Consider the following 20,568-nt stretch of genomic DNA (forward strand, 5'->3'; position numbering starts at 1 on the left):
GCCTGCACGATCCCCTGCCCCAGGACTCGGCCGGGGACGGCCCGATGGGGCACTTCCCGAGCCAAGCCAATCTCAAAGCGAAAAGAGGAGCATGGGGGGGGGGCACCAGCTTCCATGTGAGGGACGCTCTTGGCTATTTACTTTAGAAGGGTCAATGCCGGCTGAGCGCTCAGGCCGGACACTGCAGCTTGCCCAAGGCAGAGCCGTGCGCTCCACTTACCATGATGACGGAGACCCCGGTGGTGGTGCTGTTCTGTTTGGGGAGCGCATTATTAAAGTGCTGTTTTAGTTTACCTGTTACTTCGGCTTGCATATTATTCTCCTGGGAGGCATCATCCTACAGAAAAGAATCAAGGACAGCGGTTTTGGCTCTCACGGCTAACGCTATTCCTTAGCAGGCGCCACCATCACCGCCACCGCCATCTCTTCCCAAACGGGCCCATTTCCAGAGGTGAGGGCAACAATGACCCTCTAAAAACGATTCCTGTCATCCCACAGCCCCAGGCTCTCCGAAAGACCTCACATCATTCACCCCGCTCCCGTGGCCCAGAGTAGGCCGAAGGCGAGCACAGGTATCCGGAGGCACAAAGAAGACGTTCCTCGGGGTTCTGAGACCCGCCCCCACCCCCAGCAACACAAACACCACATAATACAGTACAGATCCTTCTCCCGGAAACCCCAACATTAATGGACAGTTTATCATTTTAATCAAGAACCGAGCTAGCTGTTAGTCTTTATTGTTCATAAAAAAATGTAGAATCTAAGTTAGTTGGCCCAAGAGCCAAGTCATTTTGCAGGGTCCAGAGAGGCTGAGCCCAGACACTGGTCGTCTGGGACAGCGGAGGTGGCAGAGGTACACAGGGAGCTGTGGGCGACAGCCCTGGGCGCAGTCTCTAAGCCTCACCTTCCTGGAGCCTCTGGGAAGGAGGGACTTGCAAACGTTCCTACTGCCACCATCTATAGGGCTGTGTTTATCCTAAACCCAGAGGCACCACCAAGCACAAAGGAACCGTAGTCAACACGACATGTCCTCTGTCCAGCTCTGGAAGGGACTGTGTCGGACTCCTTGCCCACAGCAGGAGGTCTCCTGTGGCCACGTGCCACAAAGACAGAGATCAGGGTCTGAAATGTGCTCCTATCTGGGCAGATCCTGAAAACCCTTAAACCCCAGAACTACAGAAGGCAGAAGCTGAAAGGCTCCTTAGAGAACATCCCAGCCAACCCTTTCACTTTGCAGTGGAGGAACTGAGGCCCAGAGAGGGACAGTCATGCCCAGGTCACTCACAGAGCAGAAGTGAATACTATGGGATCCTGGTGCCAGCTGCCTTCTCCTAGAGCACCAGCTTCACGCCACTTACTCCGTAGAGGAGACATTCTACCTGCCGTGGAACTTGGGTGCAGAACTCTGCATGTGCAAAAAGCCACAGCAAGGAAGCACACTGTTGGCCACAGAGCACACAGGTGTGCATTCCCCGGGGGATGTGGGTACTTACTGACACCCAGGGGTGACTCAGGATTTGTCCCGCAGTACACCGTGCTTCCACGTTTACCTGAAGCATTTGACTGATTAATTCCTGGAAAGAAACGAAGGCTTATTGTCATAAAGGAGATGAAAGGGGGTTAATTCCAGCATAAACACAGAAATTTGAGTTTGCACCAAGTGCTTCAAAGAACAACCAACACAGCTCAGCCATCTGAACTGAAAAGCTATTATCAGCGACACTCCCAGTGCCTACAAGGCAATCACACCCAGTGGGAGAGAAAATAGTATCTCCTGAGTCTGCAATAAACTAGATGTTCCCTCCTAAGAGCTCTGGTCATTTTCATCCTTCCGCAGTGTAACACTGCAGTATTATTCCTTTTGGCAATTCAGGATATGTCACAAGTCCATTCCTATGTTCCAGTGTCTGTCCAAGACATAATTCTTGAATAAATGACAGAACAAATGTTTAGAGCTTAGAGGAGCAAAGGAGGATGTAGGGGCAAACTGGGAAGGCAGCCAGTCCGGCTTTCGGAATTTAGTTAAGAGTTTCAGAGACTACACAATGGAATGAACTTAAAGAAAAACCACACACTCAAAGTCAAGACAGACTTGGAGCTCAATACCAAGAGTGGCTATGGCCCCACATGAGGCAAGGGCCACTGGACACCAGGCAGCCCTAGACGGTACCTTTGCCGAGTCCGTGATATTATCCCAGTAGGGCGCTGGAAACTCGAGCTTCCCCGCCAGGATCTGATCGAAGAGATCTTCCTGGAGATTGTTCTCACTGTCAGTGACAAAGAAACAGAAGAAGAGCCAGAGTCACCAGACAGTTCCTTTTCAACAAAATGCTCATGGAAAGAGTGGGGAGAGCAGTCCAGTCTTGTCAGCTTGGGCATGTCATATCTCCACTGCATTGACACCTTCATTTCGATAGGCCTGGGAACCAGAGGGACGGAGGGAGGGGACAGAAGAGGAAGAGAGAGGAGACACAGATTCAAGAATTTGTCGAGTGGGTGAAGAGCTTCAGCGTGGGAAGATGACGCAGTTCTGGAGATGGCTGGCATGATGTCTGCACGACCTCGTGAACGTGCTGATGCTACTGTACACTTAAAATGGCTCAGTGATACATTTTATGTTACGTATATTTTGCCACAATAAAAAGACTCGAGGAGAAATGGAATCCACAAATAAGATAAACCCTCATTCAAAAAAAAACTATCACAGCATCTGCCCTCACTGAATCTCTCATGGCGATAAGAGTAGAAAATAGAAAAGTAGCGCATCTGCGTCGGATCTCCTAGCCTCTCCCCTTTCCAACTTTCCAATAAAACAGCCAAAGATTAGTGAAGCAGCCAACATATGAAAGAGTCCTAAGGCGTTCAGAATCTGGATAAAACGTCCGTGACACAGTTAGCGCCCCACTGGAACTTGACGTTCACCTAACCTCAGCCTGAGAGAAAGAGCCCAGGTGCCAGGACGTCACCTGCAAAGGCTGAGGCAAACCTGTCCCCACCCCCAGCCTGTGCCCAACTGCCCCACCCTCAAAAGGTGCACTCACAACAAAGCCGGTGCCTAACGAATAAATGACGATTTGACTTTTGATGGACGGTGACGTGGACATGTGAAAACACTGCTGGGAAAATTCCAGGAAGCTGGACATCTTCAACCTCCCAGAAAGCTGCATCCGCACAGCCACAGACCCGCCGCACCGGGCAGGTGCGTCAAGGGTGAGCGCAAAGTCGTTAGCTTTTGAGCTCTCGTAGGAAACTCAGATGGACTGCGGGCGTCAAGACTGAAGTCCAGGAGTGGGAGTTCAGTCTCACCTGGCAAGTGTACAAACACTTCCCTTGGAGTTCCCGCCCCACCCGCTCGGGGTGCTCACCTGAGACCCAGCCATCTGGGAGGAGCCTGGTCGTGCTGCCAGCCCTCAGGTTGGGCAAGGACAAATGTATTATCTCTAGAAAAAGGTCACTGAGGGCAGTGTCTAGAGACAAATTCTGAGGGCTATATGACAGGGTGGCTGCCTCATTCCAATTCTACGAAAAAGAGAGTCTGTGAGATTTGTGAATATCCACGCCATCTACCTAAGCCCAGGTGAACCCACATCTGCTGGTCCTTGGAGCCTGAGTCAAAGGGCACACGGAGAAGCACAAGTCAGGCCAGATAACCGGGCAAGGCAAGAGAGCCCCACTGCTCTCCTAAATAGTGTTTGTGTTTTTTTAGTGTGTACCGACCATTTCTTTCTAAATATCTAAATGTTTTCTTTCTTTTTCATTGTTATTTCTCTGCTGATTGAACTCAGCTCAACTGTCCTTCAAAATGAGTGAAGGACACACCTAAGAACACAATGAGATTTTACAGAAACCTTTAAGGAACTAGAGGAGACCAGGAGACAATGTGAGAAGAGAGAAAAAAATCCCCCGCTCCCAGAATCGTCCCTGTGAGCCATTCCTCTCTATGACCCCACTCGGTATTATTTTTTTATTATTTTTTTCTATTTCCTTTTATTATTTTTTCTGGAATCTCATGGTTTATATTTTGCCAATATATATGGCTTTTATTTTGTTATTAAACGGCTAAAAAGTTGGAAGCAAGTCTACAGCATTCATTTCGGTTTTTGGCAAAATAGCCTGAGTCAACAAACAAAACCCTAGGATGTACTGGCAATTCGAATGCACCCCAAAGGATCCATGCTGTGAACTGAAAGAGTTTCAGGCTGCCCTTAATAAAAGAACAGAAAGCTAAAGATAATTCATCCTTCTTAGCAGACACTTAATGAAAGCCACTCTGATTAAATCTATACTGGATTTATTAACACATTTGTACTCTACAATCTGGCTGAGATTTTCAGGGCACTTTTTTATTCTAAAATAATATAGCTCCTGGATCATGGTGCTGTAAATCTAAAAATGTCCATTAAGAAAAACCTTAAAAACAACAAAAGAGTTTGCATGTATTCTCTCTTTTCTATGGTAAGTCAAAGCAAGGTAAAAATCAGGCAAAGTAACCTGAAAATGTAAGCTATTTTACAAACGATGTTCGAACCTTTCATTTACAGGGTGTGTATAAGAAAAAAATCTAGATATAGTCACGCAAATACTACTTTTTTTTTGTCAGTGGCCCTAAGAACATACTTGCTTAGGCAATAACTAAGATGTTGATTGCCTCTGGAAAAACAACATATTTCTTAGCAACAAAGAATCTGATGTTGAAAAGACTAAATGAAGACTACATGGCAAGCTAAGACCAAAGCCTTAAAGAAAAAAAAAAAAAATGATACTAGCTTTAAAGAAGATAAAACTGTAAACTCCAAGTAACAATTTCAATTAAAAAGCTTTGGGCTAAAATCATCTTTTGTATAAAACAAAGAAAATGTTTTGAAATATCTGTTTAAAGGATTTTCATTTTAGGTACAAATTTATAGAGATGTAATCCTACTTTACATTTATCATTATTTAGACACCTTTATCATTATTTAAGGTCCCATTTCCATAATTTGTTATACTTTTTGTTATAGTAGGTTCTGGAATCTCTCCATAATGTCTCTGTCGTAACGATGCCTCTGTAACTAGTATTTAACATTCCAGATTGTATTTCGCCACATGTGAAAGAGGAAAGAAAGCATTTTCATAAATTTCAGTCAAGTAAGCTACCTGGAGTTGTAGGACCAGCTTCTGAATATGACATATAAAGGCAGCACATTTCAGAATGTAGCTTTACTGCTTTTGATTAGCTACACTTATCTCCAGTTCCCACAAAGAAGCTGCTGTCCACTGGGTAACAAGTCATGATGACTACATATCTGTTCCATCTGAGTCTCACTTCTGCTAAAAAGTAAAAAGCGAAGTCAAAGAAAAAACTCACAAGCTGCACTGGCAAGTGGAAACACTAGAGGGAGTTGTGAGCACACATTCCTCGAAAATTGGTCCCTGGTCTCAACTTGGGTTAACCATGGAGGCGAACTATGTCGTAACTGGCCCCAAGATCACCAGCTATCAAAATACACTACCCTCTGTGATTGACCAGTCCCCAAAACAGGTCATCACTGAAACCAGTCAGGGAACAGCGTGACTAAGAAACTGACCACAAATCATTCTCCTTCTGCTATGTACACACCTCATCTTCTCCCACGTTTACCCTATTTGACTTCATTTGGTCAATGGGACGTCAATCAACAAAGGTGAGGCAAGCAGAGATTTGGAAAACGTTCAAGCAGAGGAACTGGCCCTCTCTCCAGCTGCTTTTTAAAATCCTGTATCCTCTATCATGTGAAACCCAGGTTCGCCCACTGGAAGCTGAAAGGCACATGGCTGAGTCATATCTATTGTCCCAGTTGACAATGAGCCAACTATCAGGCATGTGAGTGACGTACACTGGGCCATCAAACCTTCACTGAGCCAGCCCAGACCAGAAGACCTGCCCAACTGATCTACGGAACTAACTGACAGCCCTAACTTTTGGGGTCATTTGTTATTTAAGAAATGCTAACTGCCACGTGCAGTAATCTTACAAACTGTGTACCCTACCGCAGGCAATGACCTTGATGGAACAGCCAGACAGAAAGTTCTTTCCACTTGTAGAAACCCAACCCATGCCACGAGGACAAGGTCTCACTCACTATTTCTCTCATTAAATGTTTGTGATTTCCAGCCCTCAGCTGAGCGCTCATGCTCAGTTTATTTTTCCTGATCAATATTCTTGTGATGTCTTTACACCCTGAGACTCTCAAAATTAGAGAAAATGACATTTTATGTTTACTGAATGTCTTATGTTTACTGTAAAGTCAGTAAAAATATGCAACTCAACCAAACACTGATCATTTTAAAAAGATAAAACTTTCAACTTTTCTGTACATTTGAAAGCTTTCATAATAAAACATTGGGAGAGGAGTGAAATGAACATATTTCTCACTTACTGACGGAATACGGCACTATAAATACCATAACCTCAGAGAATATGTTTGAGCATTTGATTCCCAGTACTCAGTGCCTGGCACACAGTAGCTGCTCGACAAATAGTTGTAAAGTGAACAAAAGAAGAGATTAAAATGAAGAGAGAGTTCAAGAAAACTCAGAAGAAAATCATCAAATTAGATGAACGTCTACTTCTGCTCCAAATCATTCATTTGCTTCAAACAAGGAGATGGGACTGATCAAAAAAGGCACCGAGGCCGAAGCCCCTCACTCACCTCGTGTGCAACCAACACTCAGGTAACAAGTGTGCTGAGTGCCCTCCGTGACACACCCGACCCCCTGTGTGGCCACCTCTGCTCCCGCTAGGTGAGGTACATGGTCACCAAGAGTCAATCGTTTCGTTCCCAGGCCTATCTGTGCTGAAAGTACTTGGAATTCTACTTTATTAAGTAATATGTGAACAGATAAAATATAGTCAGAGAGTTTCTTATTTCTATGAGAACTAAGTTGAATGCTTTGGAAAGTGAGTTGTTAAAAAATTAAGAGACAGCTATTAAAAACTAGAAAAAGGTTTATCTAGAAGGATCAGATTCCATCACAGGATCTTTCAATCTCACTCCCTTTGAAAAAGAGTGAGAATGGCAACTGTAGACACTGGACGATGGGTGTGCGTTACAGAATGACCTTAAGAAGCTCAGAGGGCCCGACACCAAGCAAAGGCCTTGGCCTCACGTCAGAAGTGCGCTCAAGGAATATACGTTAATAGGTTGTAAATTAAGATAAAAAGTGAAAGGCATGTTTATATAATTTTTAACTGATATTTTTATTAACCCGTTTCTAGTCCTGACTTGCCAGAAGTAAAATGTCTGCTTCCAGATCAAAGGGAGAGAGTTTACAATTCAAATATTGTCATTCAAAGAGCCACTGACCTTCGGAACGGTGGGAATCCACAGAGAAGTATGTACGTAATCACGCCTGCTGCCCACACGTCCACCTTCAGGCCATAGCTAGAGAAACAGCAAGCAAAAGGGGAGAAAGACGCTATTACTCCCAGAACCTGCCACTTGCCTTAGTGAAGAAAAAGGGTCTTTTCAATGTCAAATTGCTCATTCCGTGTCGAGGAATTAATTGCCTTTGGACAAAGGCATCTACTTTTCTCCCAATCTCACCACGATCTTCGGGGCTACCACCACAGTCCCAAGACCAGCACCCTTGAAGGTAGAAGCACAAACTTAAGTTCCTGAGACCAAAGTCACGATGCAGGGAACGGTCTCTCCTGCCCTCCATCGTCCCAGGAGGCATCTGAATACACAGCAGGAGGAGCAGAATACACCTTTCCCCACCAGAGTTAAGGCACTAACCAAAACCACGGGGAGTCTTACCCGGTTTCAGCAATGATTTCGGGAGCCACGTAAGTTGGTGTGCCGCACACTGTGTATAAAGGCCCTTCCACCACAGTGGCCAGCCCAAAGTCTCCCAGTTTCAAAGACTTGGTTCCATCAGGATATTCACACACCTGCAACAGAAACCAACCAAAAATCAGAAGTTGTTTTTTCCCCTCAGTGATTTCAAGAGGTTCCCCTTGGAATTAGGTAATAAGACACAGATACATTTACTAATAAACTAAGAAATCTCTCCTTGTAACATTAAAACCATGATTTATCCGTGATGCTTTAAAGTTCTAATTTTTTTCTCTTCAGAGTCATCGTGTAGAATTTGAAAGAAACAGTATTTTCCACTTTTGCAAAAAGGTCCCTACGTAGGAAAGAGTACAATGAACAGGTGGGAATGCTTACACAATAGTTCGGGATGTAGGTGGCAGCTTACCTGATGTAACCTGAGAGGACCGTAAAGCTGGAAGCAGGAAACTGACCTGCACTGGGCACTGACTGTGTGTGAGGTACTGGACAGCCTCAGAAATGGTGTTCAGTAGATGCCCACTAAAGCACTAAATGCTCTGAGAGACTTGCATGCTTAGTTTAGAAATTAAAATTTGGACTTATTCTCTGGACTGCCAATGATGAATATAAATATTACAGAGGGGAAACTCTTGGAGTTGAGAAAGAAAATGAACTTTAAGATCAGACGGCCTGAACTTGAATGAGCAACCACTCCCCTGGAGTTCTGGGTGTGTGACCGCTGGAATTCACTTGTCCTCTCTGAGCGTGTCTCCTCACCTGTGAAACGCGATGATACGGGGTTGGCATGAGGATGAAACGAGACCGAGCTCAGACCAGGGCTCGGTGACTGTTCCTTTCCCTTCCTGGAAGGCCTGGCTGATCGGGTCTGATAACCATCATGCTGGACCAGGTGTAACAGCATGGGTGAAATGGGAATGTTCTGGCTTCAACTGAAGCAACGTTTCTAGAAAGCCTTTCAGCAATGTGTACATTTCTTAACATCACTTATAACCCTTGATCCAGTAAATCTAATGCTAAGAACCAACCCTAAGGGAATGGACATGGATCCAAAGGTTATATGCACAAGGACACCAATCTCAGAATTTATCTATGTTTTTAAAAACTGGAAGCGATGTAAGTGGTTAATGGGGCAATGACTTTGCAAGCTGTGGTACATCTCTGTCATAAAATATTGCACGGTCACTAATAAGCAATTTCAAATAAATATTAATCATGTGCATAATGTCTGCTATGTTACATAAAACAAGAAGGAATATTCAAAATTACATCTAATGCACTAAAATGTTAAATTTATCTCTAGGTCTTAACACTGAGGATAACTTTTTTTCTTTATACTTTTTAGTTGTTTCCAAAATGTTTCCAATTGGTCTCATAATTAGGAAAAAATAATTTTATATATAAGCAATGGATGGTTTGGGAAGCAATCAAGTGTGTATGAGAACATAATTTAGATTTGACTGTAATCTTTAATGTGCTTGTCTATCCATATCTTAAATGTCCACTTTGAAAACAACGAATTTCAGAGAATAACTGCAGAGACTTAATCTGTACTCATCTAACGTCTCTTTTCTATTTTTATACTTTAAACTTACTTAGTTTGCTTTTCCTCATATTTTACTATGAACTGACCTAAATCACTACTACAGGAGGTGAAAAATTTAGAAAATAATGTTTTTTCAAGATAAGCATGTTAACAACATCAGCCATTAGTCCAATACTTAAAGAGGGGAGTGATTTATACAGTCATCAATAAAAACATTAAGGACCTCGGGGCTCCGCAAGCTAATGACCCCCAATCTTCATAGGCATTTTAAAAAGGATAACACTGATATACCTTTATTACTTGTGATGTGCTCATCAGTTTAAGAATATTTTTCTCCTTAGTATTTTAATAACTGCTTCTGTGTTTATGTACTTAAAACACACACACAGCATATGACTTTATGACTTTCAAGTTTTACAGAATAACTGTGAGGCTTCCGAGTCCCTCCTAGATATTTATCATTCTGAGTCAGCCCACAACTCAGCAGGAACATACTCAAAGCTGCTAATGATTTAGCCTAAAGCAACAGAAACCAGGTTCTTAGTCATGCTGCAGTCTTAGGACAACTTCCCATCCATTATGTTTAATGTAAACATTAACGAGAACAATCTAATATAGGGAATTACAGTTAGAATTTACGACACATTTACTGAAACCCAGACTTTAGAAATTCCCTAAGTAACTGCAGTGATAAGAACATTATAAGTAACATTATAATTCTAAATGTATCATGAGAGTTAGAAGAAGAAAAAAGTTTTATTAATGTCATTGTTATTTTGTTTTTATAACTTTAAAATATACTCATTAGGTACATTTTTGAAAAATAGTGTTTGTTTTAGACATTCAACTTAGAGATGCCTAGGGGTATTTAACAGTTGTTGTCAAATAGTCAGAAGTCCCAGAAGCCCTGTTTTTCACATCCCCTATAAGGAATTCAGAGTCATATGCAGGAGCATAAATAGAAAGGGACTGAACAGTCTATAATCACCAAGTTATGTCTGAGCAAGTAGTACTCCCTCGGCTAAACATCAAACGGGAAGTGTCATATGGGGCAGACAAGCTGAAATAATAATATTTTATCTGATTCATCTCTCCCCAATGCTAGACAGAGGCAAATATGTGAATGATAATATGAGTATATTTCAAATCTCAGTTGGAGATTCTCTTCAAAGCAGGAAAAAAAAAAAATCTACTTATCTATAAATCTAAATACACACACGTTTATGACATTGCTTTAAGACTACACCGACGCACACATGGCATTGCTTTAAGAGACTGGTTTTAAGAAAGAGGTGAATAAATGCAGAGGGACTCCGAAGGCCTACTGTTCTGGCCGAGAGCTCGGTTCTCCCCAGTAACTGACATTCTCATAGGCCTTTGGAGAGTTCAAAATTCTCCCCGATATTATCTCACTGGACTTCCACAGTCATCCCGCTGGGCAATCAGGGAGAGAACTGTTGCTTCCATTCTACAGATGAGGAAACTGAGTCACAGAGAACTCTGGTGACTGACTAGCAGATGGCCAAGCAGGCAGTCCAACCAACACCGTCACCATTCCGCTGCAGCGCCTGGCAACAGAGCCTGGCCCGAAGCGAGGAGCGGAGCCCGCAGAGCTGTGACTGCAGTCTGCACCCACACGCCGCCGATGCTGAGCTGCTGAGCGGACGGAGGCAATCGCGACGGTGAGAACGCCAGCCCCGCGGGGATCAAATGCCCGGCCGCGAGCCGAGACACGCTGTGAAAAGTTGGTCTCAGAACGCAAACGTAAAAAATGTGAGGAATGCAGATCCCACGACGTGAACGCTGCGTGTTCTCCAAATAAAACGTCAACGTAATGATTTAGAAGGACTTCAGATATGAGAAACCCACCCTCTTCTCTCCCCGGTCCCTAGAACTCCTGGAAAAGCAGAATTTATCACGGGTCTCTCATAAGCTCTGACGGGGCACCGCCAGGCTGTAACTCACAGCATTAACGGCCACCCGTGTGCTCCCTGACACGGCGACCCATACATCTGCAATGGCAGGGTTTTAAATCATAACGCTGCTACCAGAAGAAAGGATGCAAATCAGACATCTGAGTGCCCTGGTGTTTAAAAACTGAGTTTTAGAGTAAGAAGAGGCTGACAGTCACTCTGTGTGTTGACTTTTAGTGCCTCAGTGGCATCTTCTTGCCTGAAGCCAATGCCAACCTGCTGACTACGTCTAGAATCGGCTGAGTGGTCTAGTCGGGTTTCCAAAGGCAGACATGTATTTTTACTTAGACAGGCGCAGTGAAGGGTTTCTAGAGGCCGACCCAACGGCCCTTCTGTTTCACACATTAGCTTCATCGGGACGTCAGTTTTATCCTCTTTTTCCTTCTCCATCCCTTTGGGTAACACAATGGGCTTGGTGCAGGTCGTGGAGAAGGGGCGAATACTCATCAAGGGGAGCTCAGGCAGCTGAGGAACTTGATTCCTATCTCCTGGTTACATTCTGGAACGCATGTGAGCGACATCCATCCCCTTCACAGCATCTTCCCCTCGATGCATCCCGGGGAAAGGACAAGGTATCAGACACCGAGATTCTATATACATTGCACGTCGTGAGTGGAAAAGAGAGGAAATGGGCGGCGAGAGTGGAATCAGTGAGCTGGAAAGGGTCACCCTGTGGTTTACGGGCAGGTTCACTATCGTCTCAGGCCCCTCCCTTTCAGGGCCTCAGAGCTGCGGTACAGGCCACCCCACAGCAGCCAACGGTTCTCGGGGATCTACTACTTCGTTATTGGCAGAGAACATGAATAATTTCAGCCGCCATGGTGAGGTGAGCTGGGCCATGGAGAGACGGGAGAAATCAAGGGGGTGCCCTCATTAACACCACGGTATTTGTGTCTGGTCATACTCAGGAAAGTCCTGTCACCTTCGCTGTAAAGCTTAGCTAAACTCGGTCAGAGGTGGGGAGGAGCCTAGGCCTGAAGGACAGTGCAAGGTCATCAGGGGTGACAGGCCACTTTGGAAGAGAGGACGCCATATCCTCACTTCCAACCCAAGGCCCAGTTTACAATTTGGCCTCCATTCCTCCTTTGGGTTCATAAAACTGAAACTATACTACATCTTGTTTTGCAGGGCAGGGATATTTATTTTCCTAATAGGAAAAATAGAAATGAAACATAATTCCCTCCAGGGAGAAAAGAGTAAGAAAAAAAAAAACACATACTTTTACATACGCACTCAGAAATCACCAAATAGTATTACCACGAGGGGAAAATGGATACTGCAGATAAGCAGAAAGTCCCCAGGATGGCCTCAAAGCCTATCCATCAACGCATATTCCTTTCAACAATTATTTGTGTAATGCGAGCATGACACAAGCTGCAAAGACTTATGTTCAAGTGCCAGTCGCTAGTTAGCTGAGCGACTGTCAGTGGTTCATCACCAAACATTTATTCTGTATCCACTGTGTTATTACTTGGCACTGTTCAAGGCCCTGAGGATACCAAGACAATTGAGATACAAACCTTGCCCCCCAATGGTGTTTACAATCTAGAGAAGGAGACAGACAAGTAACAGATAAAATCAGCACACCATGGCAAGTACAACAGAAGCCAGTGCTGGCTACAACTGACTCTGCCCTGAGTCAAAGAAGATACTTCCTTCTACTCACAGTCTTACAAAATCAATGTGTTTTCCAAGCTCCTGGGAGACAGACAGGGCACCGCAAACAGAAACCAGCATGGACATAAGCAAATGAGGTGGAACGCCGTTGATAAAGTCTTCACTAACTGTTAGGGATGGGGAAACCTGCGTTGGGACTAACATAATATAGAAGACTCAGATAACTTCACCTCCCAAGCAGTAATGATGATGCTACCTCAGCCCTAAAAGGTAGAACTATATAAACCAAACATTTTGTGTATGTTTGGGGAGATATGTGCATGCAAAACTCCCCAATCGACTTCTCTAAAATTCCTTTACAATGCAGACCCAGGATGGACCAATTAAGAAGCTATGTTTAGTTAAGGCCACCTGGAGGGTGTGTGAAATGTTGCTTGGAGGTGAGTGCCACACTGACCAGATGGGACAGGAAGGGTCAGTAACAGGAGAGGAGGCTGGAAAGGTAAAGTGTTCCAGATCATGGAGCCCTCTCTGAGCACAGTAGAACAACAAAATTTTCTTTCTATTATAGAACAATGCGACAAATGAGAGTATTAAAAGAAAAACTGGCATCTCTGGGTCTCAATTTCCATACTTGTAAAGCTGAGATGAATGGACTAAATCTCCAAAGTTTTGTCCTGCACATAAGTGAAGCTTATGTTCTACTTCTGTCTCCTATAAGCTTCTAATTCTGTCTCCAATTTATTCTTCAGAATTTTCTGCCTCATAATTTTCCTGCTCACCTTTCTTCACTCAATACCATCCATCAAAATGTAAAGTGAAAATACATTTTCTAATGTCTGGTACATAATAAATGCAGATCGATTTAAGAAATTCATTAATATTTTATGGTCGCTGACTTGCATCAGGCCAATTTTCTAAATTTAAACTTGCTTAGTCCCCTGTTGCAGGATTGGTACAGACCCTAAAAATGTCACTGTTTGCATTTGATTACGGTCATTTAAAGGAATAGAAGCATGAGTGGGAACAGAAAAAGTAGAACTGACGTACCAAGAGGTTCTCTGGCTTGATGTCTCTATGCACAATGCTGAGGCCGTGGAGGTACCTGAGGGCATTGGCCAGGTTGTACACCATGGCACTGCCATCCCTCTCTGTGTACTTGGTGGAAGAGGTAATGGCATCAAAGAGATCTCCACCCTGAAGGACACAAAAGAGCGTATCAAAACATCGACGGTGGCAATCTCATGAAGGTGACAAAAACATTTCACAGGCCTGGAGTAGACTTAAAAAATGACACAAATGCCACTAAAATTGATGATTATAAATAAGTAAAGTTTTACAGTAGCAAAACACTTCTTTGATTAGGTCCTTCATGAACACGGGAGGTCTGGGAATTTGGCACCAGTGAAATCTCTGGCAATCTCTCCACCCTCTTACTTTGACCAATTCCATCACCAGAAAGAGCTCAGTAGCTGTTTCCATTTCCTCAACCAGCATGATGATATTTGGATGTTTCACTCGGCGCAGTATCGACACTTCGTTCTCAATCAGGTGTTCCTGTCAAACAAAGGGTTTAGAGAGGTGGATCAGAAACCACAGAACCCTCTATTCTACCCCTATGTTCTGGAGAACACGGTCTGTAGATCAGATGCTGAAGGAAGCATCTCCTTTGGCACAGAGACAAACCAAACCCTGGCCTACTTGGTTTCCATAGGGACAGGACAGATCAGCGTGACATCTCATTGTCAGTAACAAAAAGAAACAGGCATCCTGGTACATAAAACACACTGGAAGTGTCTCCATTACTTTCGACACCTTCAGAGGCTGTGACACCATGAAAGCCTGAGCACACAGCACTGAGCTTTGTAACTCAGCTGGAAACACTTTTTTAATTTCCATATATACTCTGAAACAAAGACTCTAGCAGGAAATTTGGCATGCTTGTGGCATACAACTTGGGCATTAAAATTTTTTGTTGTTTTTAAACCATTACTATATGAATTTGAATTCTATGTTGAAATTCATGAAAAAGAAACTTTCTTCCGCTACGACTGGGTATGAAATCATTCATCAGACGATGTTCCTTATCATCTTATATTTCGGAAATCAGGAAACGTACAGAGCTGTAGGGACCACTAAGGACTTCTCCTGTGAAAATACCCCTCGATACCGGTCCTGGTGAGACATACAGTTGGGATCAGCACTGTAGCAAAATGTTTACTCACAGCATTAAGACATTATTCTCAATATGCCAATCATGAATCATAAACAACTACTGCTTTATTTCATCACGAGACATGAGAACTTCTCAGTACTGTCACATTTGTTGATCCTCATCAACTGTAATAATTATTTTGATTTTAGGGTACACTCTGTAAAATGAACTAAATACCCTCTAACACATTCTAGGTATTCGAATATAGCTTTTATATAAAATTTGCCTTATAAGAGACATCACTTACTACCTAAACAAACACATATGTTTACATCCATATCCATCTATCTATCTATACACACACACACGTGAGTGTGTGTCCCTCACATTGTCCCTTTGCTTTGCTACCATGAATTTCAGAACTAAATTTAGTGTTCCACTGCAGTAAGAAGATAATTATCTTATTTCTAGATCTGGATACTATTTATGGTTCCTCTCTTAAATTCACGCATCCATGTATACATGCATTTTTACTCTGTCATCTCAAGTGCTTTTTGACAAGAGTTGGGAGGTATAAATGATAACAAATAAATAACATCCAGAGAAAATCTGCTGCACGATCCTACATGTGGTAGGCTGTGTTTTTTGAGCATTGCATGCATTATATTTGTCCAAGTAATTAGTAAATGCTGGCAAGTGACGGTGCACATGCTAAACAGAAGTAGGGGAAGAAAACAACCGACATGACCAGGAATCTAGTCGTATTTGTCAGTCACTGTGCAAAGTACTTGTGTAATGTTTTAACACTTTTCCCTCAGAACAGTGCTTTGAGGGGGGATGCAAACCTAGTTTTCTGACATTGAAGCCCCATTTGTACTACACATCACCTTTCAAAGGGGAATGCTTCGATAAAAGTCAAGCTGGAATTTTTCAAAATGAAAATGATAGCTGTAAAGCTGAAAACATTTAATTCCCTAGAAAGACAGGAACTAGAGTTTGTATCACACTGAGTGGGGCATCCAGGCAGCACCACACCAGGCTCTGTGTAGGGAGGACCTCTGCCCTTGATGAGTAGGACTGTGACATCTGCCCAGCTTAGTACCCAGCAAATGCTTCTGAATCTCCCAGAAGAACGGTGGTCTTCAGAACTTAACATATCAAGCCTGGCAGGCTGGGAACAGGGTCTCCTACCTGTTTCCGATCCCACGTTTCTAAGTTACAGAGCAGCAGCACAAAGCAGCAGATAGCTCCCTGATCCCTCCCGAGAGAAGCAGCAATACAGGGACACAGCCTTCACAAACACTCCACATTTGTTCATGTGCTTAGATGCCTTTGCATCGTCTGTGCCCAGCATTCCCTTAATCACACTCAAGAGCAGAGTTAGATGTACCTCTGTGAACAGCAGAGAGGCCAGCAAAGGGATGTGTTTCACCTTGTGTGAAGCCAGGACTACCACTGTAGTGAAAGAGGCATTTATTGTAAAGCTGAATAGATCTAACACTTGAGTTCTCCTCGCTCCTCCCCACTTCCTCCCACCTGGAAATGTCTGTAAATTTACCTCTCTTTGTTTAGAGGCTCTGTCTGCGATGCTAATTTAGAGTGACATACGTAGAATAATCCCCATTACCAGTACCCCAAGAACGCTCTCAAATTGGAGTTAAAATAAGATGTCTACCACCTAACGAGACTACACCTCCCCAAAGTTATCTTTCCCAATCAAAGGCACCACAGAAAGCCTTCTGGGATATATTGTAGAACCTTCCCCAGACCACCTGCATGCAGTGTTACATTTCGAATACTGAGTACTGCAGCAAACTTTTCTCCACCACTATGTGTTATCTCAGCTTCCTGTTACCTACTCAGCGATGACTAGCATTCCAAGCACACAGCGAATGTCGCTGGGATGTGGGAGCTGTCAGCCTTTGTTTCCCAGCCTCTGGCTATGCCTGTACAATTGTCTATGAAGAAACAATCCACTCTTTAAACTAACCGTCATCAGAAGCAAAACGAAAGCCGTGCATAAAAATCTTTACAAATGTTACCTTCCTATTTCTTATGCAATGCGTATCGTAATCTAGATCATTTTCCAGGAAAATATCTCTAAACACAATATGAACAACACCTTTGTCTTGAACCGCACTGAACTTAACATTATTCGATCATCTACCATTATTTATGTTAAGTGATTCAGGATTCTGAGTCCAAATAATTTACATATGAATCATTTCGAGGCAGTGTTCCATGGTTTCTGTGCAACAGAAAATGACAAAGAAAACTGCTGATTTAGCACAGGATATTCCCTTATCTTTGGCCATGTGGTTTTCAATGTACAAAATATATACAGACAGATATAGAGACAGAGTGAGAGGGAAAGAGGGAGAGAGGCGGGGAAGGAGGAAGAGAAGATGAAGAAAAAGAAGGAAGGAGAGAGCAGAGAACAGAGAGGGGGAGGGGGTGGATTAGGGAATAAACATCTCCCAAACCAAACCAATCATCTTGTCTGCATCCTTCCCAGTCTCACAAAAACAGTCCTCTCTTCCTGTGTCCTCTATCTCACTGAATGAACCTGGCTGCCCAGAGCAGACGGGGGACACCGCACCCGCCTCCTTCTCTCATCTTCTGGCCAGTCCGTGACCAGCCTGCCAGGCCTCTCTTCTCAACAGCCTCTGAACCCATCCATTCGCTTCCATCTCCACGGCCGCTCTCCCGCCTAGACCTCTAGGCGTTCGCGCAAGTAGTTTCTCTGTCTGGAACGAACTTTCCCCACTTCTCAGTGAACTCTTATTTATTCCTCAGGACCAGCTTAGATCTCACCTCCTCTAAACAGCCTCCCCTACTCAACTGTGCTGGGCTAGGTGCTCCTTTTATTTGCTCTCATTGCCCTCTGTACTTATTCCAGCCACAGCTCTCACCTCGTCGTCCTAGAGTTTTTGTGGTTTACCTTGCTCTCCACCAACTGGCACAGTGAGTCCTGAAGTGCTTGAGTGAATGAAAAAACATGTCAGGCATTGATCGCTCTCGGCCAACACTGGCTTTACAGCCGGTATCCCTATTACTTAGTGAGTATTACTGAGGCTCATACAGTCAGAGATAAAATGTTTAAATCACTATATGTGATTTTCTGTGGTGGACATATGTCATGGATTGAATAATGGTCACCCAAAGATATCAAGTCCCCGAGGCGCGTAAATATCACCTTATTTGGAAAACGGGTCTTTGCAGATGTGATTTAGTATTCTGCAAAGAAGAGACTACTCTGGATTATCTGGGTGCCATCACAACTGTCCTTATGAGATAAAAAGCATAAGGAGACTGCACAGACAGAAGAGAAAAAATAAACACACGGAATAGAAAGTGATATAAAGATGGAAACAGAGGTTGGAGTGATGTGGCCAGAAGCCAAGGAACACTACCAGCCACCAGAAGCTACTTCGTTAGAGGCAAGGAACAGATTCTCCCCTATGGGCTCCAGAGGAAGCATGGATTTCAGGCTTCTAGCCCCCAGAACTGTGAGGGAATAAACTTCTGTTGCGGTAAGCCACCAAGTTTGTGGTAATTCACTCTAACAGCCTCAGGAAACTATTACAGCATACATTTGGATTTATGTCTTGTCTGGGCCCATGATGCATAGATAATAAATGCAAAACTGTGGGAAGAGAAGGAAAGATCCCTTCGAAGCATCATAACAGAATGCTCAGAGCTTCAGACACTGTGGGAATTCAATAAATATTTATTTAGAATGAATATTATTTAGAACATTAGACATGGAAGAATTCTTAAATTTAGAAACACCATAGCCTTCTCAACAGCCTCCATAAACCTGGCCCCAAGGCAGATCTTGACATAATCTCCTACTTAGAATAACCAACATGCTTTCCATCCCTGGGCCTTTGCTTAGCCTGTGTTGACCACCTGGAAGGTCTTTTTTTGTTTGTTTGTTTCATCCTACCCACTGCTGGAGGTCCAGCTCAAATGCTTCTTGCTCTGTGGAGTTTTCACTGATTACCTACTTCTCTCTTATACACTTCCCCCCAAACTCTCATAATATTCTTTGCAGAACTGATATTAAAATATAAGTTAAAATACCCTATTCCTAACATAGTATCTTGCACACACATGTAATTTTAGGTGAATAAGTAAGTTTAACTAAAAATGCTGATGTATAGTACAGAAGAGCAAACAGAAGACCAGAGAGGTTAAGAATTTTTTCCCCAGGTTCTTATTCATGAACTTGGACTTAGAGATGGAGCACAGTAGGTTAGCCAAAGCATAGGCTGAGTAACCAATGAGACCAAAATTCCAATCACTGCTCTGCCTCTGTGTGATTTGTGGAAAGCTATTTAATCTGAATCTTTATCTGTAAAATTGGTACATCTGTTTTGCAAGTGATTAAACATAATGTGAGAAGATCCAATATGCCCAAGCCTGGCTAGATAATATATTTGAATAAATGGCAGATATTATCTTCAATATCATTAATTTTCTGTGTAAAACGCATAAAGCAGATGTGACCAACAATACTCCAGAATAGTGGCTGAATGATTCCCCCTAAATTTTGTTTTAACCCATTTTTCTTTTGTCCAGGGAATACTCGCCGATGGTGCTCGTTGCTACAGTATTTACCCCAAGATAACTCGCAGATTACAGTCCTGACCTTACCCCCAAAGTTTTCCACGAAATATCTCGCTATTATTATTTTCACATCATTCTAATATATTGATAGCCACTGGAAACAAATGACATCGTTCTATTTATAGAATTCCGTTTTTAGTAGTGGTATTTCCATTTACAAAATATAATTATTCTCGACTGCTACAAATGTCAAATTATAGAAAACGTAGTATTCCTACATATGATGTTAACATTGTTCTTAGTCGTTAGCCAAAGTCATTTGATAAATCTGACTTATGTGTACATTTCTGTTACATTAGGATTAGAGACAAGTTCTGTTTAGAAATAACTCTAAGAACAGTTTTTATATTTTATTTTCACAGTGAAAATCAGATTTGCTTCAGCCTCAAAGAGCGTGTTTATGTAAAATTAATGTTGGCAGCGAGCTGCACTTTTTTTTTCTAAATGAGAAATGGGTTAAAAAACAAATTCCCTAGAGCATTTTTTTTTCTCAAAACAAATCATAATGGGAAAATCAACTTATTTGGGATAAATCGAGTTTTGAAATTATAATTTTATACAGTCAATGTAGAAATACTTGTCCAAATAAACCAAATGTGAAGATAAAAATAAGTATACGATCATAAATGATAAAAAACAAATGATATTCAATAACAAGGAAAAACAAGATCCAATGATTGAAGTGACCTATTCCTTTGCCTCAGCATTTAGTGTACTAGACTGGTTTGTTTGTTTGTTTCTTTTGCATAGAAAGATCTTTTTTAACTACTGAAACAGCTGCTTAAATTTTAATCAGGTAAATAATATCCCTACCACAGAATTTTTTTTTTT

General features: G+C 42.8%; 1 protein-coding gene across 14 annotated transcripts in view; it reads right to left on the minus strand.

Annotated features, from left to right (window-relative positions):
* The window catches only part of DCLK2 (doublecortin like kinase 2), a 144,545-nt gene that overhangs the window by 23,784 nt on the left and 100,193 nt on the right, over positions 1 to 20,568 (minus strand). For all 14 annotated transcript variants that reach the window (XR_005655658.1, XR_005655659.1, XR_005655662.1 and 11 more), the window contains 7 exons: positions 14,388 to 14,507; positions 14,001 to 14,147; positions 7,779 to 7,912; positions 7,326 to 7,403; positions 2,171 to 2,267; positions 1,494 to 1,574; positions 221 to 337 (listed from right to left, as the gene is read on the minus strand). Coding sequence is in view for 9 of the 14 variants with exons in the window: in XM_039875990.1 (XP_039731924.1) it covers positions 221 to 337; positions 1,494 to 1,574; positions 2,171 to 2,267; positions 7,326 to 7,403; positions 7,779 to 7,912; positions 14,001 to 14,147; positions 14,388 to 14,507 (774 nt within the window). In the remaining 5 variants the exon portion in view is untranslated. The remainder of the gene's footprint in view (positions 1 to 220; positions 338 to 1,493; positions 1,575 to 2,170; positions 2,268 to 7,325; positions 7,404 to 7,778; positions 7,913 to 14,000; positions 14,148 to 14,387; positions 14,508 to 20,568) is intronic.

This window comes from Pteropus medius, unplaced genomic scaffold, assembly GCF_902729225.1.
Source record: "Pteropus medius unplaced genomic scaffold, Ma_sr-lr_union100, whole genome shotgun sequence".
In the NCBI taxonomy this organism is placed as follows: domain Eukaryota; kingdom Metazoa; phylum Chordata; class Mammalia; order Chiroptera; family Pteropodidae; genus Pteropus; species Pteropus medius.